The sequence below is a fragment of the Daphnia pulex genome, chromosome 12 (assembly GCF_021134715.1).
Source record: "Daphnia pulex isolate KAP4 chromosome 12, ASM2113471v1".
NCBI lineage: Eukaryota > Metazoa > Arthropoda > Branchiopoda > Diplostraca > Daphniidae > Daphnia > Daphnia pulex.
In genome coordinates, this window is record NC_060028.1 from 9,104,051 (window position 1) to 9,121,965 (window position 17,915).

At 39.7% G+C, this 17,915-nt stretch overlaps 5 protein-coding genes across 7 annotated transcripts; 3 read left to right on the plus strand and 2 right to left on the minus strand.

Annotated features, from left to right (window-relative positions):
* Nucleotides 1-4,232: 4,232 nt before the first annotated feature.
* On the minus strand, nucleotides 4,233-7,526 carry LOC124209593 (5'-AMP-activated protein kinase catalytic subunit alpha-2-like). 3 transcript variants are annotated; one of them, XM_046607641.1, is made up of 15 exons: nucleotides 7,452-7,526; nucleotides 7,255-7,360; nucleotides 6,933-7,063; nucleotides 6,718-6,859; nucleotides 6,558-6,651; nucleotides 6,337-6,481; nucleotides 6,062-6,268; nucleotides 5,886-5,991; nucleotides 5,710-5,815; nucleotides 5,515-5,650; nucleotides 5,331-5,426; nucleotides 5,164-5,247; nucleotides 4,988-5,058; nucleotides 4,750-4,912; nucleotides 4,233-4,664 (listed from the first exon to the last, which is right to left on the minus strand). In XM_046607641.1, the coding sequence occupies exons 3-15, from the start codon at nucleotides 7,051-7,053 to the stop codon at nucleotides 4,564-4,566; spliced, it is 1,572 nt and encodes a 523-aa protein (XP_046463597.1). In that variant the 5' UTR covers nucleotides 7,054-7,063; nucleotides 7,255-7,360; nucleotides 7,452-7,526; the 3' UTR covers nucleotides 4,233-4,563. The 3 variants fall into 3 exon arrangements, with proteins under 3 accessions (XP_046463597.1, XP_046463598.1, XP_046463596.1); XM_046607642.1 differs by lacking the exon at nucleotides 7,452-7,526 and having other exon boundaries at nucleotides 7,314-7,355; XM_046607640.1 differs by lacking the exon at nucleotides 7,452-7,526 and having other exon boundaries at nucleotides 4,988-5,247; nucleotides 7,255-7,380.
* A 5-nt stretch (nucleotides 7,527-7,531) lies between these two features.
* On the plus strand, nucleotides 7,532-9,262 carry LOC124209594 (ubiquitin-like-conjugating enzyme ATG3). Its single transcript, XM_046607643.1, has 7 exons — nucleotides 7,532-7,788; nucleotides 7,882-8,070; nucleotides 8,136-8,264; nucleotides 8,333-8,467; nucleotides 8,529-8,681; nucleotides 8,781-8,908; nucleotides 8,987-9,262. Exons 1-7 carry the CDS (start codon nucleotides 7,717-7,719, stop codon nucleotides 9,135-9,137), a joined length of 957 nt encoding a protein of 318 aa, XP_046463599.1. The 5' UTR covers nucleotides 7,532-7,716; the 3' UTR covers nucleotides 9,138-9,262.
* Nucleotides 9,263-9,578: 316 nt separating this feature from the next.
* Nucleotides 9,579-10,809, plus strand: LOC124209596 (39S ribosomal protein L46, mitochondrial-like). Its single transcript, XM_046607645.1, has 4 exons — nucleotides 9,579-9,801; nucleotides 9,869-10,070; nucleotides 10,132-10,268; nucleotides 10,328-10,809. The coding sequence occupies exons 1-4, from the start codon at nucleotides 9,714-9,716 to the stop codon at nucleotides 10,747-10,749; spliced, it is 849 nt and encodes a 282-aa protein (XP_046463601.1). The 5' UTR covers nucleotides 9,579-9,713; the 3' UTR covers nucleotides 10,750-10,809.
* A 74-nt stretch (nucleotides 10,810-10,883) lies between these two features.
* LOC124209597 (growth factor receptor-bound protein 2) lies at nucleotides 10,884-13,974 on the minus strand. The gene is made up of 5 exons (XM_046607646.1): nucleotides 13,501-13,974; nucleotides 13,316-13,413; nucleotides 13,125-13,244; nucleotides 11,774-11,939; nucleotides 10,884-11,696 (listed from the first exon to the last, which is right to left on the minus strand). The coding sequence occupies exons 1-5, from the start codon at nucleotides 13,576-13,578 to the stop codon at nucleotides 11,523-11,525; spliced, it is 636 nt and encodes a 211-aa protein (XP_046463602.1). The 5' UTR covers nucleotides 13,579-13,974; the 3' UTR covers nucleotides 10,884-11,522.
* A 210-nt stretch (nucleotides 13,975-14,184) lies between these two features.
* Nucleotides 14,185-16,950, plus strand: LOC124209599 (protein brambleberry-like). The gene is made up of 10 exons (XM_046607650.1): nucleotides 14,185-14,674; nucleotides 14,748-14,876; nucleotides 14,939-15,124; nucleotides 15,183-15,334; nucleotides 15,397-15,584; nucleotides 15,643-15,810; nucleotides 15,868-15,939; nucleotides 16,009-16,143; nucleotides 16,218-16,620; nucleotides 16,699-16,950. The coding sequence occupies exons 1-10, from the start codon at nucleotides 14,366-14,368 to the stop codon at nucleotides 16,826-16,828; spliced, it is 1,872 nt and encodes a 623-aa protein (XP_046463606.1). The 5' UTR covers nucleotides 14,185-14,365; the 3' UTR covers nucleotides 16,829-16,950.
* The last annotated feature ends 965 nt before the right edge of the window (nucleotides 16,951-17,915 follow it).

The following is a 17,915-nucleotide window of genomic DNA, read 5'->3' on the forward strand; positions in this document are numbered from 1 at the left end:
CACATCAATGTATATAAGCACCGCGCAGTGCATAAAATATAAACAGGTAGTATATGTGTTTTGTGTGACCGCAACCTTTTGGCATAGAGCTCGTTGAACGGCCATCGACCTCACCTGAAAGTGAAAGGATTATAAGAGTTTTGCCCGGCCTTGATGGTCTTTTTTTTCTTCAACAATTGCTCTCACCCCCTCCACTGTAAAACATTCGCTTCCGCAAAAAAAACAGCAGACAACAAGAAATATGCTGTTCTTCTTCCGTATAGATAGATCTTCTTCTTTATATTCATTCAACACATCAAAAGGAGACGAAGAAGAAAGGAGAATGAACGGACAAGAGAATCGCACCCGGGCATCGATTTTGCTGGTGTCCGTCCACACATACACACACACACAATAGAAACGTACAACATCATATCTCTCCGACGACGATGGGGTTTATACAGAGCGGAAGAAGTGGGGGAGAGAGGAAAAAGGGTCGAGTCCATCATCAACTGTTTTTCTCCGCACCGGGGCCTTTTAAACGGTCACACAAGAAAAGAGAAGAGGGGCTGATGATTTATTATTAGATATCTCTTGTGTGTACGGAAAATCTGCATGCATATGTTTTCACTTTCAATTGTGAATAAGGAGATCCTTTTTCTTGATTTGGTTATTGACGGCCATTGGTTGATTAGCCATCGCGGAAGAAAGGTGTCGAATGGAATAAGATGATGATGATGCGAATGTAATGGGCCAGAGACCCATGGCGGAAGCTGCCAATTATTACGTGTATATCTGATGAGGTTGTGTGCAGCACAACAACAGCCACCATTTTGTTTTTTTGCGCTTGGCGGCGGCGGCCACGTCTGCGTAATTGAATGATTGGTCAATTCCGTTTCGACCTTTACCACGGCCATCGCCACCCGACACGATCAGGTGATGATGCTGCGATCGATTTGTTCGCTGCTGGGATGGATGGCTGGCGCATGATGATGCTGGGAAACTGAAACATTGGAAGCCCGAAAAGTAAAAGTAGATTGGAGCTAGCTGCTACACGTATAGATTCAATTTCAAGAGTGAGAAAAAGCCATTTCGCACTGCTGCTGATGTATAGTCGGTATAGTTGAGCGTGAGTGACCCTGAAATTCTGGCTCCTTATCCATTCGGATATAATCGCCGACGGTAATAAAAGTCTCCGATTGCATCATATAATTTTCTGCTGGCCATCAACAACAAGAGACTCCCTCTTTGTACTTATTCCAGAATAATGATATACATAAGTATATCGATACTTGTTCGTTATTGATTTGTCCAGCATCCTTCTTCCCCCCTAACCAGAACAGAGGGGGGGGGGTATGGAAAGAACAACTGGACAACTGGACACACTCGGAATCGATTAAGATGAATTACTCCCGTTTCGTCTTACACAGTGTACGTCCAGCCTTTTTTTCTTCTTCTTCTTCTTGGGGATATGTGAAACAAGGTCGTTAAAAATAAAAGGCAACACACATAGACTATGGGCGCTTATACACTCATTAACAGCGTAGGAGGAAAAGGGGAGGTGGGTTGGGGGGGGGGGGGTCATCAGCAGTTAGCCCTGCGCACAAAAACACTAAAGAAGAGTAGGTGAGAGCGTTGCTATGGTCAAAAGAGAAAAGAAAGAAAGAAAGAAAGAAGAAGTTTTCTTTCTTTTTTCAATATATTTCAGCTCGTCGGTTCTTCCGCCATGTTCGATGTGAAATGTGAGATCAAAAGTTCTTTTCTCTCCGAGCTGCAGAATGCTGGGACTGGCCCTGTGGGTGTAGTAGGAGGGGTCTCTCCTTCGCAACCATATTGATGGATCCTTTTTGCTCTACTTTTTTTTTTCTTTTTTTTTTAAACCCCCCACCCCCACATTTACATCAGACATACCGTTAAACTTGAGTCATTTACGATAATAGATATCTAGAGAAAATATAGCGGACCCGCCGCCGTACATATAAAATCCAGATGTGTGAGTCCGCAAATGTTTTCTCCATAATTCGAATTTTATTTAGTGCTGCTGGTGTGTGTGTGGTTTATCTCCAGGAGATCGAACCGGAACTCGTTCTTCACACAGAGAAAGAGAAATAACAATAAGGAGGAAGTTACAAACAGAAGAAAAGGATGGCCCACAACGATTGTACATCATGCGCTTAAATTTTAGATTTTCTTTTCATGGAAGAACTGGGAGAAAAAAACGATTTCAATCTCAAATGTGTGTGGAGCTGTCAAATGCGATACGGGATCAAAAAGTGTTATTTCCTATCGAAATTCACTCCTGCGGCGGGATGAGAAGAGCCAATATGTTATTGGTTTCATCATTTGATCGGCTAAATATCAAATGGAATGAATCGGATTCTCTGTTGTCATATCGATTGCCCAGAAAAACAGTCCCGAGTCGCTTTTATTGCTCCGTGTAGTCTTTTATAGGATGACGCAATTCGATTGGATCCGTCCGTCGCAATTGGCCACGCCGTCGTTATAAATTGAATTCGATTGCAGCTGCAATTCATCCCCCCCCCACTCCATTTTTAATCTATATTTCTCTGTACTACATTTACTACGTAATCCGTTCGGTTCTGCCCACGTGTTGTCCGTACAAAAGAGACAAAAGGATCGCAATCCCCCTTTTTATTTCCATCAGGAGCTAGCGAGGATCGAGATAATCAGGGCGCATTAGTAACGAAACCCTATCTACCTACCACCTGAGGTGTCGAACTTTGATGACATTTTCTTCCACTTCATCGCTGGAATTCTTGGCGTTTCTGGGGTCTAATAATTCCAACTTGTTGTCCATGTGTCTATATGTCATTCGAGTTGGCAATATCTCGATCCTTCATCTTTGATTGGGTGGAATTTTCATCATCACGTTCCCTCTGAGGTGTGTACAGTGTGAAGATGCGGGCCGCGTGATAAAACCGACCAAAGAGATTGCTGGGCGAATGTAAGCCATAGGATAAAAGACAAGACCTTTGGAATTTGTTTCTTGCTGCTGCGGGTGTCGTGTTCTTCATCATCATTGTTATTAGATAGCGGGAAATGGCAACGCATTGAGTCAACGATATATCGAGAAAACGATACTCGATGATGAATTGATGATGCATCATCGATGCTGCGCCGTTCACATTGATTGTGCTGTTGTTGTTCTCTGAACTTTTGCGTCCACCACCAAAGGGAAAGACAATTCCATCCGCGGTCACCAGTCGAGCAATCAAATTCATACCGTTCAATTTATATGCGCTTAATTCTCCAATTACTAAATAATAATCACTTCGTGTTTTAACCGAAAAAGAATTTCGCTCACGTTCGCGCGATTTGTTGAAATCGAGTCGCGATATAAATCATCACGTCTGAAAATAAACAAACTGAAAGACATGAATAGCCCCGTCGCCTATAAATCGTGGACATAGAAATGAAAAAGAAATAAGAAGGCCATTGAAATACAGTTGCGAGTCTCAACAAACAAGTGGTCGCGGGATGATGAACGACGTTCCCCCCCACTAAGGAAAATAAAAAAAACATTCCGAAAATTCTTTTTGACGACATTTCATCAAGTCGCTCGGCTTCATTATCTAAAGAGAAGTTGCATTGAACAACATGTCTAGCGTACTACATGGAAATAATAGGCCTGTATTACATGGACGACGACGAGCAGAGTCGTAGGCGAGTGGATCGAATTGCGACAAGTCGGTGAAACTCGACTCCTTTTCCACCAGCAGCAGCAACTCTCTCGGCTGCAAGCAAGAAACTGTTTCCAAGAAAGCTCCGTCGAGCGAAAATGAAATTCACATATGCTACTGCTGCTGTGTACTGGTTGTTGTTCACACAACAGCAGACACTTGCACGGTAGAAGACAAAAAGTCAGATCGCCTCTTTTGATGGGAGATTCGATATCAACAACTTCCTCCTTCTCTCTCTGTCGCTCTCACCAAAAGTTTATTAATAAACCTTTTTTATTTCTTCCTATGGCGACGATGCCAAGACGCCTATATAACCCTTTCTCTTTGTCTCTCTCTCTCTCGTCAGCTTATCCCTCGGTCGAGTAGTATCGCATGTCGTGTCATTTCAATCATCGCGTCAGAGGGTAACGAGGTAATGACCGAGGGGTGGTAATCTGAGCTTAATCACTCGGCTCTCTCTGCTCTGCTCTGGGCTGCACATTCGCTTGAAGATAGGGGAGAGTGAAAATATATACATCAGACACATTTTTTTTCTTTTCGAGATTTTTTCGGTTGTTAGTTTTCTTTTTGTACTGCAATTGTCGCCTGACCGTCAGACGACTTCTAATGTTTTACAATTTACCAGGAGAAAAGAAGAAAAGAGACATTATTATAGTAGTAGTGTGGAAGGGAATGAATAGGTCTTCTTTAACGTGACCTCTTTCCAAACAGGGTAATTATTATTTGTTGACTAGTTATAACGATAAATCTACGATGGAAAGCGAACGTGATTATAATATTAAGAGAGAGAAATAGAAACAGTTAGTAGCTGGACAAGTAAAAGACAAAAAAGAAAATTGAAAAGAATATGGACAATCTTCGCTAGAATAGAAAGACGTATTGATCAACGGGCCAGTTGCGTAATCAAAGATGCACACATTTCGAAAAACTCCATCGTCGGGTGGCCTCCGCCAATGGAGAACTGTGATTGAGAAACATCCGGATCTGTGGATACATTTTCCAAATGATGAAATCAATTTCTGTGTGCCAACGATCAAAAGGTCAAAAACTCGTTTCGCTAAACACTTACTGGAACTAACATGTTCGTTTTCATCCGTGCTGAGACTCTTAAAGTCCAGGAGGTACGACTTGTAGTCGACCTGGTAAAGCTGCAGCGACATTTTGGCGTAACGTCCATTCACCGGGTTCTTACTGCGCACTCGAACGTGAAACGGATTCACCATCTTCCATTCCTGAGAAAAAAAAAAGACAAACGACGAATTCAGCAAACGATTCCGGAAATGTTCATTTCGCACCAAATTACTCACAAAGTCCAGCGTTTTCATGGCTCTGTAAACCTCGTACATGATGTCGTGGGGCTTACTTTGCGATCGGATGCCTGCGATCAAAAGAGAGAAAAAAAGGGTCTCAAATGAATAGAGGGGAGGCGACACATTCGTGGAAAAACACACAAACAAGAATCTTGGAAGCGTGTCTCTATTACCCAAGTGCCATTTGGCGCGTTTTATCGGCGTTTTATTGGGTGCAGTGCGTTCGCCGGCACTGGCTGCCCGCTCGCGGAACGCAGCTGCATGTGATTAGAAAGACAATATAGTAAGTTCGTTAGAAGATGATGCCATGAGCTGGAAATATAAGGATGTTTCAAATTACGTGCGATGCGCTCCGGATGAGGTTTTATGCCTGGCGTTGGGCTCGAGTCGCCCGGACTGAAAGCCGCTGGCGGAGGACTACCGGCGATGTAAAAATCTGCACCAATCAATTACAATCCATTACGTAAATAAATAAATAAAAGGCTCACTCAACGGTTGAATGCCAACAACCATTAGGTACTTACCTCGTAGTTCAGCCTTGGCGGCCTCGTCGGCGATGCGCTTATTATCCACAATGAGATGGTAAGCAATGGCCAATTGATCGTGAGGGTCTCCGCTCAAAAGAGCGCTGTGCACTTCTTGTTCGCGAACTCCAAATTTCTATGTGAAAATAACGGTTAGTGTCGAATCGCAAAAATGTTATGACTGCTAGGTCACACCTCGCAAACTTCAGAGACGGCATCAGTGTCGATAACAGAGGTATCCTGTTCAACCGGGGAAGGAAACAAATAGGCGGGACATTCCTTGGCAAACCAATCGTGTTTTCTGGGAAAAGAAATCAAATATGATCAAACAGCGTGAAAAAGAGATGATGAAAAATGTTTGGATAAATTACTTGACGTCGTCGATCGTCGCTCTCTTCATAGGGTCGACCTGAAGCATGTGGCAAAGCAGATTGACCACTGATTTGTTGAGATAATCTGGTATAGGAAATACTCCAGCTGCAGCCACACAAAACAGAAAAATACATTAAACGATTCTAGATTGTGTTTAGATAGTTTAGTAATGTACATTTAATTTTCCGGAAGAGTGTCGGGACATGCTCGTCGTCAAATGGCAATGTGCCACAAAGTAGAGCGTAAAGGATGACACCACAAGACCAGACATCCACTTCTGGGCCAGCATAAAGTTTGCCCGAGATGACTTCGGGTGCTGCGTAATTCGGGGAACCACAACTTGTGCGTAAAAATTCACCATCCATCATCATATTGCTCAAACCTGCAATTGAATCACAGTGTTGATCACAGATTCTCAAAGAAAAGATCGATAAACCGAAATGTATGTACCGAAATCGGCGATTTTCACATGGAGATTCGAGTCTAGTAGCAGATTTTCCGGTTTCAAATCCCTGTGAACGACCATGTGACGATGGCAGTAGTCCACTCCTGAAATGATCTGCTGAAAGAAACGCCTGGCTTCGTGCTCCTTCAACTAAAATTTTAGTAGAATAAAAACAAGAGGGGTTATGTCTGGTTAATATACTGTAGCAACTCATTTTGAGAAATACCTTTCCATGTTTGACAATGTAATCAAACAACTCTCCTCCTGAAACATATTCCATAATCATGAATATGTCAGTTGGAGTGCTGATTACTTGATACCTAGAAGGGACATCCACATTAGAAAAGGATATCAACAATCTTAATATACTGATGTGAATGTCTTACAGTTTGATGATGTGGGGATGACGGAAGAGTTTCAGGTTTTGAATCTCTCTCCTGATCTTGCCGACAACATCCAGATTCTTGATTTTCTGTCGATTAAGAATTTTTATGGCAACTTTGTGCCCAGTCAATTGGTGTTCACCGACTAATAAACCAAGCAGATATTTGATAGTAACTTGTTAAAAAAACTTGTCAATTTACGGAATGTCATGACTTACTTTTGACTTTGCCAAAGGTGCCAACTCCCAAGGTCTCCCCCAATGCATAATGTCCTATTTTAACAAGAGGTTTTTCCTGTGAAAGCAACGCCGAGGCGATAGCGGTAGGGCGTTCGGCCATTATATTAAGCCTGAATAATAATGCAGCACATAAGTAAAAAGCAGCTGGTATGATAATTGCTTCAAGAATTTCATGTTGTAAATTAATATTTAACCAACTGTTTTGTATTTACATTACTCGTTTTAAAGTTTTGAATGCAATAAGAACAGCGACTTGAATACAATATTATAAACGGTTAAAAGTTGAAATTAATTCAAATACCTATAGCCGATGATTCACGAATTAAATGTTTACAAATAGTAGCACAAGTAGTCACGTACCCGATGCGTGCTTTTGTTACGGCGTACTAAAAAAGAGTGTCTGCTAACTGGTACACAACAAAACGATTCTTATGTTATGACGCAACTACTTGCGGGTCAATTAATTACAAAGATTCGAAATAAAAATTTGAATTATACCTAATAACTTATCCTGAATTTTTAACTTATTTACAAGTTTACAAAAATACACTTGTAGTTTTACATTTATTCCAAAAATTAAGACAAGTTGTGTGCTCGCTAGATGTCTATGTGTACCCATAGACACATAGTGACAGCCAGCTGACAGACGTGTTTTCCCCGGACCCCGATGTTAAAACGAGATCAGGATCAGAATAAATCCTAGTCGTGATATCGGTGATATCTTTCAACGATCGGGATACTGCCGTGTGTTCTAACGAAAGTCATGCAAAACGTAATTAATACAGTGAAAGGTACAGCCCTTGGAGTCGCGGAATATCTAACACCTGTTCTCAAGGTAGAACGACGAATGAACGTCGGCCTAATAAATTAAACGATTATTATTTTTTTTATTTGATTTTGAAAGAAACTAATTGTATTCATTATACAGGATTCAAAATTTAAAGAAACTGGAGTTTTGACACCAGAAGAGTTTGTGAAGGCTGGTGATCATCTGGTTCATCATTGCCCTACATGGCAATGGTCAACTGGCGATGAATCTAAAATTAAACCTTATCTTCCAAAAAACAAACAATTTTTGCTCACAAGGAATGTCCCCTGCTATAAACGATGCAAACAGGTTAACACAAATTAACAATTAGAATAATATCTTATAGCTAATTTTATTTGTTTTTTAAATTTCAGTTGGAATATACAGAGCAGGAAAAAATAGTCCAACCAGAGGATGGGGAAGGTGGTTGGGTCGATACACATCCCACCAATGATAATTTAACTGAGGGCTCAGGAACAGCAGAAATGTCAAATGATGAGAAGGTATTACAAATAGCACATTTTTGTTTGTGAATCAGTAAAATGTCTATATATTTCAAATCCATTTATAGAGTGATTCTGATGAAGCAGAGGACATGAAAAATAACTTGGGAAATGCTATGAGTGAACTTGTGCTTGGTGATGATGACGACGACGGTGAAGCAGCCGTAATGGAAGATAGTGATCTAGAGGATGAAGAAGACGAAGTTAGTATATTAGATGTTTCGACTATTCAAAGGAATTTAAAATTTTATTTGTCGTTTGTAGGCAGAAGTCAAACCAATCTCTGATCGTGAACATGTAGCACTTAAAACGAGTGAATCGGGTGGGGAGATCATCCAAACAAGAACTTATGATTTAAACATTACCTATGATAAATATTATCAAACGCCTCGCTTATGGGTTTCTGGTCACGATGAGGTAATACTATCACAAATACGTGTTTCCCGTAATCACCAAAAATAATTCTTTTGACTGCTCTTTATTTTTATTTTAAATTCTGTTCACTTAATTTTCCAGAACCGCCATCCTTTATCAGTAGACCAAATGTACGAGGATGTCAGTCAGGATCATGCTAAAAGGACCGTGACTATGGAGAGTCACCCTCACATACCGGGCCCACCAATGGCTTCCGTTCATCCGTGCAGGTAATAGGTCACGCAAAAATGCAATCCAATCCTGTTGACTCATAGAAATAAAACTAATATTCTTTGTCTATTCGAAAGGCACGCTGAAGTGATGAAGTTCTTTATCCAGACTGTGACAGAGGGTGGAAGAGAATTGGGTGTTCACATGTATTTGATCATTTTTTTGAAGTTTGTTCAAGCTGTCATCCCCACAATTGAGTATGACTACACACAAAACTTCACCATGTAATGAAATATGGAGGATCTTTAAGCCAATTATTTTTTTTAAATCGTCCTCTTAAAGAGACTTCTCATATGTTTACCCATGATGGATAGGATATTGTTTTTAGGTCGAAATACACTTTGTATTTGCAATTCCTGAACATCACGTCAAATTATCACGTGAATGCGCAACAATTGCGCATTTTCAACGCAAATTTTCCGGCGACAATCCCCTAACTAAAACCATATTATTTTACAGGACCACAGGACAATCTTTGTCATGTAATGTACTCTTCCCGGTAGTATTGGCGCAGCGTAGCTGTATGTTAAGAAGAGTGTTCATATTCGCGCAATAAGGATTATTGTGTTAATTTGGAGATAGATAGAGAGAATGCAAGGAAAAAGAATTACCAAAAAGCCCCGCCCAGGAACACATGCAGTTTAATGGTTGGTATGGCAACTGTGTATTGCAGCAGAAGACTCTCGGAATCGAATCGAGGATTTTCCGATTTTGTTGACAATTCTTACTGTGCCCGTGCCGGCCTTGTGGCCAGAATTTAATATAGACTAATCAATAGTTATTCAAATAAGATACAAGAGAAAAATGTTTTGCTTTCGATCTCATGCTTTAGGTAGCCTATCACTAGTTAAGAATGGTTTTTCAATTAACAAAGTCTATCAAAATCCAAAAGGTAAAAAGCTTAAAATCATTCATTTTTTAACGCTTTTTGATGGATAAAATAAATTTTATGTTCGTAGTTTTCTTGAGAATGTCGAGTGCTTCTACATCCAGTTCTTCACCCCAAAAATGGGAACTTCTTGGTGCAATTTGTCTGGAAAGAACACCAATCATTGTGCCTCCCATGACCGAAATTGAACAACAAATTAGTGAAATGATTGAGAAGTTTGATAATATGAGAAGCCTCAAATCAAATCATGAACTAAGACATGAAGAAGACAAGTAATAATTTCAAATACCATCAAAGATTTTAATTTTAATATGAATAATTTCTTAATTGTAGGAAGCTACAAAAAATGGCTGCAGATGGAACTCAAGATGAAAGTAACCCAGATGCAGCAACAAGGCAAACAGCTCAAGACTTTGAAGATGCTTGCAATGAAGAATTTCAAAAATTTAAGCCTGCCCCAAGGACTACAGGTAATAATATAAATAATAAAGTTGACTAACAAGTAATTCATTGACCTACTGTAAACTAGCTGAAGATTTGAGTGGAGACCAGAAGTCCACCAATCGAAAGCTGGATAAGCATTTGCTTTTTGTTGTGCAAGAAAAAGACAAGAAAGTTTGGAAGCTTCCGGAAAGTAGGTGGAGGGAAGGGGAGACCTTACGTGAGACCGCAGAACGTGCACTTAGAGAATACGTGAAAACTCCTGATACGTCAGTGCGAGTATTGGGCAATGCTCCGTGGGGAGTACATACTATCAAATATCCGTCGTCAGTTCGCCAAAAGCTTGGTTTTACCGGTTCAAAAGTTTTCTTCTTCAAAGCCCAATTGCTTTCTTCTTGCACTACTTGTTCAGACATAGAGTATAATTGGTTGGGCAGAGAAGAGCTTACAAACAGTCTCGAGCCCGAATACTTACGTAGCGTAAGAAAATTTCTCATCGATGAAGATTAATTCATTAAACATAGTATTTGTTTAGATGCATCTTTAAATACACAAATTTTTTTCCTCTTACACATTCTACTATTACGAAACAATGAACGCAACAGGTAAGAGTTTTAAATCTGACGGAGAAGAAGACTAAAACATTGGTTTGCACATTATATTTTCATCAATCAAGATACTGTTCGATGTACAAGTATAGCATGGTCTCAAGCTAGTTCATAAGAGTGAGAGTTATGAAGAGGTTATCGATATAGGTAGAAAATCGAAATTCACTTTAAAATGTCGACAAAAAAGGGAAAAGAGCCAATAAGATAAGAAGAAGCAACAGAAATGACGGGCAAACTTAATAGCCCAGTAATTGTTGTCGACGTTATGGATAAGTTAACTTATCTTTCCGCAATCAAAACCACACAAATTGCTCCAACATGACTATTCGACCAAAGCCACATCTAATGGCAATCCCGAAAGCTGTGTGCTTGAGGGGAAATACAGTCGAAAATCGAGGTTAGAACAACATAAACGGAAAAAAACTGAAAAGAAAGCAATTTTACAAACTGCTTTCAATGAGAAATGAGATGCAATCCTGTCAATCCTAGCTGTTCATCACTTTTACTGTTTTGTTATCAAAGTTAGTAATGTGTTTAGGTTCGAAGTCGGCAAAAATAACTTGAGTCTTAAGAACGGACGCACCACTTTAATACAAAAAGAAAAAAAAAATGAAGAAAAATTTATGAAGAAAAGAAAAGGAGCAAAAGAAAACGAACGAACAGTGCCTTCGCCTTTTAAGTATGATACGGGGCAACGTAAGTGGCAGGAAAGAGGCCGCGGCGGGCGCCAATTTCTCCAGTCCACCAATGTTGATCAGAACGGTCTGTCACAGTTATGACGTCGCCTCGCTTAAATTCCAATTCACCTGGTTCTTGCGGGGTGAAATCGTATAGTGCCTGCACCAAGAACTGTCGAAAATTCACACAACAATTGTTAGTCAATCCTGAGCCTAAAGGCATGGAAAAAAGAACAACTGGTAACTCACCTCTTCAGGCACCATGTCTCGTAACTTTATATCCTGAGACCGAGAAACAGATGTGGAGCGATGGTAGTCGACCAGTTCGTTGAGCGAGTTGAATTTTACCACCCACAAAAAGAACTTCCCTTGGGCATCGCGAAGTACTTTGAAGTGCTGGACACCATCGCCACATCTGCGAGACAAGAAAGAAAAAATAGAGAATAGCCTATTAACACAGAATGCACGTAACAAAGTATTGTGTAAATTTCAAACTAATTTCGAACTACAAGGAAGTAGGATGATGGCTTCCTTAGCTATAAACAAAACACACTCATCCTACAACTTAACGGGCAAAAACCTCAAGAAGGAATAAATAACACAGCAGGGCGATGAGAGAATTGTAAAAACTAAAAATGATGCAAAACTCCGGTTCAAGGCACATATATAGTTGCTTGATTACGGACGGTGGCTCAGTGGTAAGGGAACTTGACGAAAAGGCCTAACAGATAGAAAACAGAATGTACCCTAGACACGCCTAACAAGGCTAATAAAATACCAAAAAGGATAAAACTAATTACTGAAAACAGTAGGACTGACGGTTCATGAATCACGAGTCACGACTTAAGCAAAGGGTAGTCACTGCACGAGTTCCAATTTTACAAGCTGTCTTTGTTTTTTTAAGGTAAAACAAAATAGACAATTGAGATTCATTCCACCTTTGAAGTGAATAAAATTGGAATGTAAACGGATGTGTGCGTCATCAGGTTGACTCATGCACTGCATTTGGAAAGAATTCTTGCGTGATCAAATCAAATTTCTACAGAAAACCAAATACCCATGATTCTTTGAGGGAAATAGAAATAAACTGTACGTTCGGTTCATTAATTTTCTATTCAAACGCGTCTTCCTAGTAAGGTAGAACTTGTATCGTACAGTTTGGAGAGCGAGATTATAAGATATTTGATTTTACACTGATGAAAGCCTGCATGTTTGAAATTCTTTTCACGCTTCAAATGTACGTGTAGCGTCTAATCAGGATATCTGAATGCAAAGCGATATTTCTCAATATGTTTTTATAATGTGCTATTTCTACATAAATATTTTGAGAAATCTTCCCGTTTTAGGCAGTTAACGACTTACAAGCTTAGTTAATAGATGTCAACTTATCTCATTCAGATGTTCTAATGATAAGTAGTCTGGTATGCCACAAATAGATTTCAACAACATTTGAGAATAGGCAAATAATAACATCAAACATAGTAGAAGAATTCCTATGGGGCATTTCTAAACTATCTAGAGCTCTTGGTTAAGGATTTACACTGTCTATGTTTCTAAACAAAATCTATCACATTGTTATTTTAAGAACTAGATAACATACTTAACAGACAGGGAAAAGTCTCCCGGTGAGCTCTCACTGACTCTAACAACAAAAGCGCCTTCATGTTTGTTGCCCAAGAGTTTCTCTGCATCAGCTCTGGTTATTCTTCCATAGTACCAACTGTAGAAAATAAAACAACAAGTTATAATCAATATGCATTATTTTATCATAAACATTTCAACTAGGCTTACTCATGATTTTTCATTTCAATGTAGTTACTAGGAATCAACCCTTCTTTTCCATCCAATTCTGCTCTATACCAATTCAGATCATCTTCCATATTCAGAATCTACATTTGAATCAAATGAACAGGTTAGAATATTGCTATAAGCAAAAATTCCTTAAATTCTGTTGAAAGCATCATTGCTTGGTTTACCTTGAGAACTTGCCCTTTTCGAAAACTAAGCTCATCTTCAGCAGTGGCATTAAAGTCATGTTTAGAATTGGCCTCCATCTCGAAAATAACACGTTTTATGAAATCACAGATGATAAAGTATTTCTTGGCAAAACAAGCTTCAGAGAAGGAATTTCCTTTTCAAGGCTAGGCCGGATGTGCACCACGGCTACGTTTATCAAGTGAAACGGTTGTTGGCCAATCACCAAAATGTTTTGACTTCGTTCAAAGTCGAATTACACTTCTCGAAACTCAAAAACGAATAGCATTTCCCACAAATTGTTTGACAATATTGACTATCAACTGACGTATCCGTATCCACGATTGTTTGATTAACTATACACTGTTTTCGGGGCCCGACGAAAGCCAGACAGCCATAATTTTGGGAAACAACTTAGTTCTTGGCTTTGACGCACGAGCGTCACCAGTCCTTTTCTCCCAATGGAATTTTAAAGGTAAATGCTTGCGTGCCTGTAAACGTTTTTTATTTTTTCTAACTATTTTTTTTCCAAATGACTGAAATTATTTAAAATATTATTTCAATTACAGGAATATACATTTTTTATAATACAACATAATAGATGAATATTTTAAGATTTTAAATATTTAAATTTCCGTCGAATTCTTTTGGAAAAAGCAATGTGGCAACGTTATCTGCCTCATTTGAATAAATGCAAATGGTTTTCAAAAGGAATCTCGACCCAGAGATTCAGACCAGTCCGGACTTGAATTTAGAAAAGCAACGTGCAGTTCCTTTTGACTAATTTTATCGACCAAACCCTCTTACAATCTTATACAATTATTGTCAGATGATTTTCTCTTATATTGCACTGTGATTATTACAAAAATGAAGATAACTTTATATTTAGTGGCCATAATTCTCCTAGGAACTGGTAGTCATTCTAGTTTAGTAGGTTGGATTTTAGGCAGAGACAGCTCCCCTTTTAACATTTTGAGTAGTGAAAAACAATTTGATAAGCTTATGGCTGTAGCAAAAGAAGATGATAAGATTGAAGTTTCTGAACCTGATGAGAGTGCTGTGCAAGCAAGGTCTGATATTCCATTTGAGCTGTCTGTAGCTGATGAAAAATTCATTGCCGATGCACAGAAATATACTGACCTTAGTCTGAGCGAGCTGGATGTTTGCCAGCATAAAGTAAGTAAAGTACTTTGATGTTGATTCAAAGTACAATCTCACTGTTCATTAATATTAATGAACTCGTTTATAGTTAATCCTTCAATTGAAGCAAGACTGCAATGATCTCTCAGAGGAAGATTTGTCTAAGTTGGGTGTGAATCTTTTAAACTGCCAATCAAGATTGGAAGGGCGGAGAGTCTACCCATGCTCCTCTTCAATGGCAAGTTTTCTAATTAATGTATCACTTCAGCTAGTTGTAGCTAACCAGTTTATATTTTTTAGACTTTAAGGGAATGTACTTCTGACATGGATTCCGACACCTGGAATGCCTACCATATTCTATCCAATAGAGCAAGATCAGTGTGCTACGGTGCCCGCCAACAACAGTTTAGAGCACTGACTCAAATGACAGTCAACAAACTCATGGCCAGTTCTAGTCAACAATTGGGATTCATTAGAGAGCTCAAGGTTGGTTTCTTTATTGATTTTCATCACAACTGTATTGTATCTTTTTTTTTCCTCACAGGCTGAGCAAGAGGAACTTGGATCTTTGGCTGCTGATACTTTAACTTCTTTGACCAAAGGTCAAGAAAAGTTGCTGGAACAACAAGACTTTCTGAAAGCTACCCAGCAGTTGGCTTCTCAACAGATAAGCAGCACAATGAGAGAAGTGTCAAGGTAATTTTTTATTGAATTCTACGAATTGATTACAAACTTACTAGATCTTCTTTGTTACCTAGGGAACGCGCGGCCGCTTTCGCAAGCCAACGCCAACTCGCTTCCTTGAGTGATTCGTTGAAGGAAACTTTGAATCAAGCTGCTCAGGTAGCAATGGAACAAGAAAACGATCGGAAGATAGCACAGCAACATCTAATGGACTCTTTATTGAACATCGAGGGACACGTTGGCGAAGTTTGGAATCAATTAGGTACGCCTTGAGTTATCTTGAATTATTAAGAATTGTAATCACGTGTTTTAATTTACAGAGGAAAGTGTTAGTAAATTGCTCAGTCAGCAAGATTACGCTGCTCACATGCAGTCGGAAACGATCGAGACTTTACAAAAACTAAACCATACATTCCAGTTTTTGCTGAGTGTGTCAGAAAACAGTCGTGATCAACTCAATTGGATTCAAAGCTTAGTGGTTAATACAGGTACGTTTTGCATGTAACAGTTTTGTTTAACAAAATACTGATTTAAATGCTAAACAGAGAAAAAGGTGGGAAAGTTGTCGACGTGGGTGCTTCACGTTTGCTACTTTCTATTGGGGATGCTGTTGTTAGGTAATTGTTAAAAATAAATTTTCATCTTATCAGTTGCTCTAGGATTTCTCCGCTTGTTTTTTTTTTTAGCTTTCGTGCAAGCCCCGGCCTACATGCGATGGATCTTTTTGTTCTTAGTTCCTATCAATTTAACAATGGATCTACAACAAGGTGTTTCCATGGATGCGCCAGCTCTCGTAGGCCTTCTTTTTGTGTTCTCTCTGGGTAATAAACCAAACTTCTATTTTTGAATTATTGTTGATGTCGTATTAACCGAGTGTTTGTATGGTCTAAAATAGGATATCGAGTATTTCTATTTCTGAAATCTCGATGTAGTTCTGGTTCAGCCTCAACGACCAAACAACAGGAAATCCAATATCGTTGTTCAACGCCAGATGCAAAAAGTTTTGGCTCCGTTTCAGACAAGTCTATTGAGGACCTGCTTAATGGCTGTACCTTAATCAACGACACCTTTGATGGAGATCGCACTCCCTTACCTTCTCCTTCATTTGACAAGCTTTTGACACATCAAAAACATAAAAGCGTTCGGTCGATTTTACAAGACACCATGCAAGACGACGCCAGCTTCGCAAGCAATGTTCATCGCCGCAGTCCAAGGAGGGCACCGAGTTCAAATTCGTTCAGAGACCTTTCTCCAACTCGTTCGGTGGTTTCCAACGTTTCCCTCAGCCAATCGAGAAGGTAATTTCACGGTCGTTTGAATCCAGTTAGAATACAGGAAGAGCTTGTTAAATTTTTTGTTTTTATTTTACACGAAAGTGGTACTCCGCGACGACCGTCTACACCTCGTCGTAATTGCTCTGGCAAATGCTTGGATGGTTCCAGTTGCCGAAACGCTGCCACGAAAGATTCATTGTTTTGCTGGCAGCACGCAGAACAACACAAATGAATTGATACTACATCTTACCTTGGGTGATTTTTTTTTTCTCCTTAATTTTAACAAATTCAAAATGCTTTCAATTTCTTTTTGGATATGTGGGAAAATACACGAATTTATTTCAAAAAATTTAATTGTAGATTTCAACAAGATCGTTTTAAAGCAGCAACAACAGAGGATGGTTCCAATCTGCGCTAGGACAAGGTAGGATTTTATTTTATTTATTTTTTCGTGTGCATGCGATGTAAAGAAAACATCGTGTTCTGGTGTTGGCCATGGCACAAAAAAGTTTGATTGCGCCTTCCCCGATCAATGTTTTCGCCGTTTGAAAAGTTGGTCACGCCAAAGCTTGAAAATGTTTTCCCCACTTATCTGCGTTCCCGATCTTTACAGTTGCGTGATTTCAATTCCAATTCTCATGAACCGATGAGATGAAGGAACTTTTTTTTTTTACCATGAAATCCTGGCGAATGCGTGCGTCTTTTGCTTGATGTTGCGTAGGTCCCACTCAACGTTATTTCCGGTTTGCGTTTGTTCGATTGTTTTGGGTTTCCCATTGAAATGACGTACCCATTCCAACGCGTCGTCTAGGTAACATTTGCGTTGCCTAGGCAGAATTTGCGTTGCCTAGGCAGAATTTGCGCCTAATGGCTGATGAGAATTCCTTGCTACGACAGATGTACATGATAGGATTATAAATAGTATGGACGAGCACCAACTCTCGAAAGTAGGGTATCATCCAAGTGACGGCCGTGCAGTCGTCATAGATTTGGCTGCAGAAGAAAGCTCCCAGTAAGACGATTAAAACAGGGGAAGAGATGATTCCGAGGGATGTGACGCCTTGAGCTAGCGTCCATGTGGCTTCTACTTCTAGCTTGCTTATGGTCTCACTGCCGATGTGCACAAAATACTCTGGCGAAGTCATTGAGGATACTTCATTGTTATTGAGTGGATTAAGCCGACTAGAGGAGAGGAATAAATCTGCTCTCGTGTGGTGGACCGCCTGACACCGCCCTTCTCTCTGTTGTAAGAAATACGTTTTGGTCTTCAAGAAAATTGCGATTTGTGTGACGACGCAGAGCAGAACGAGAGACATTAA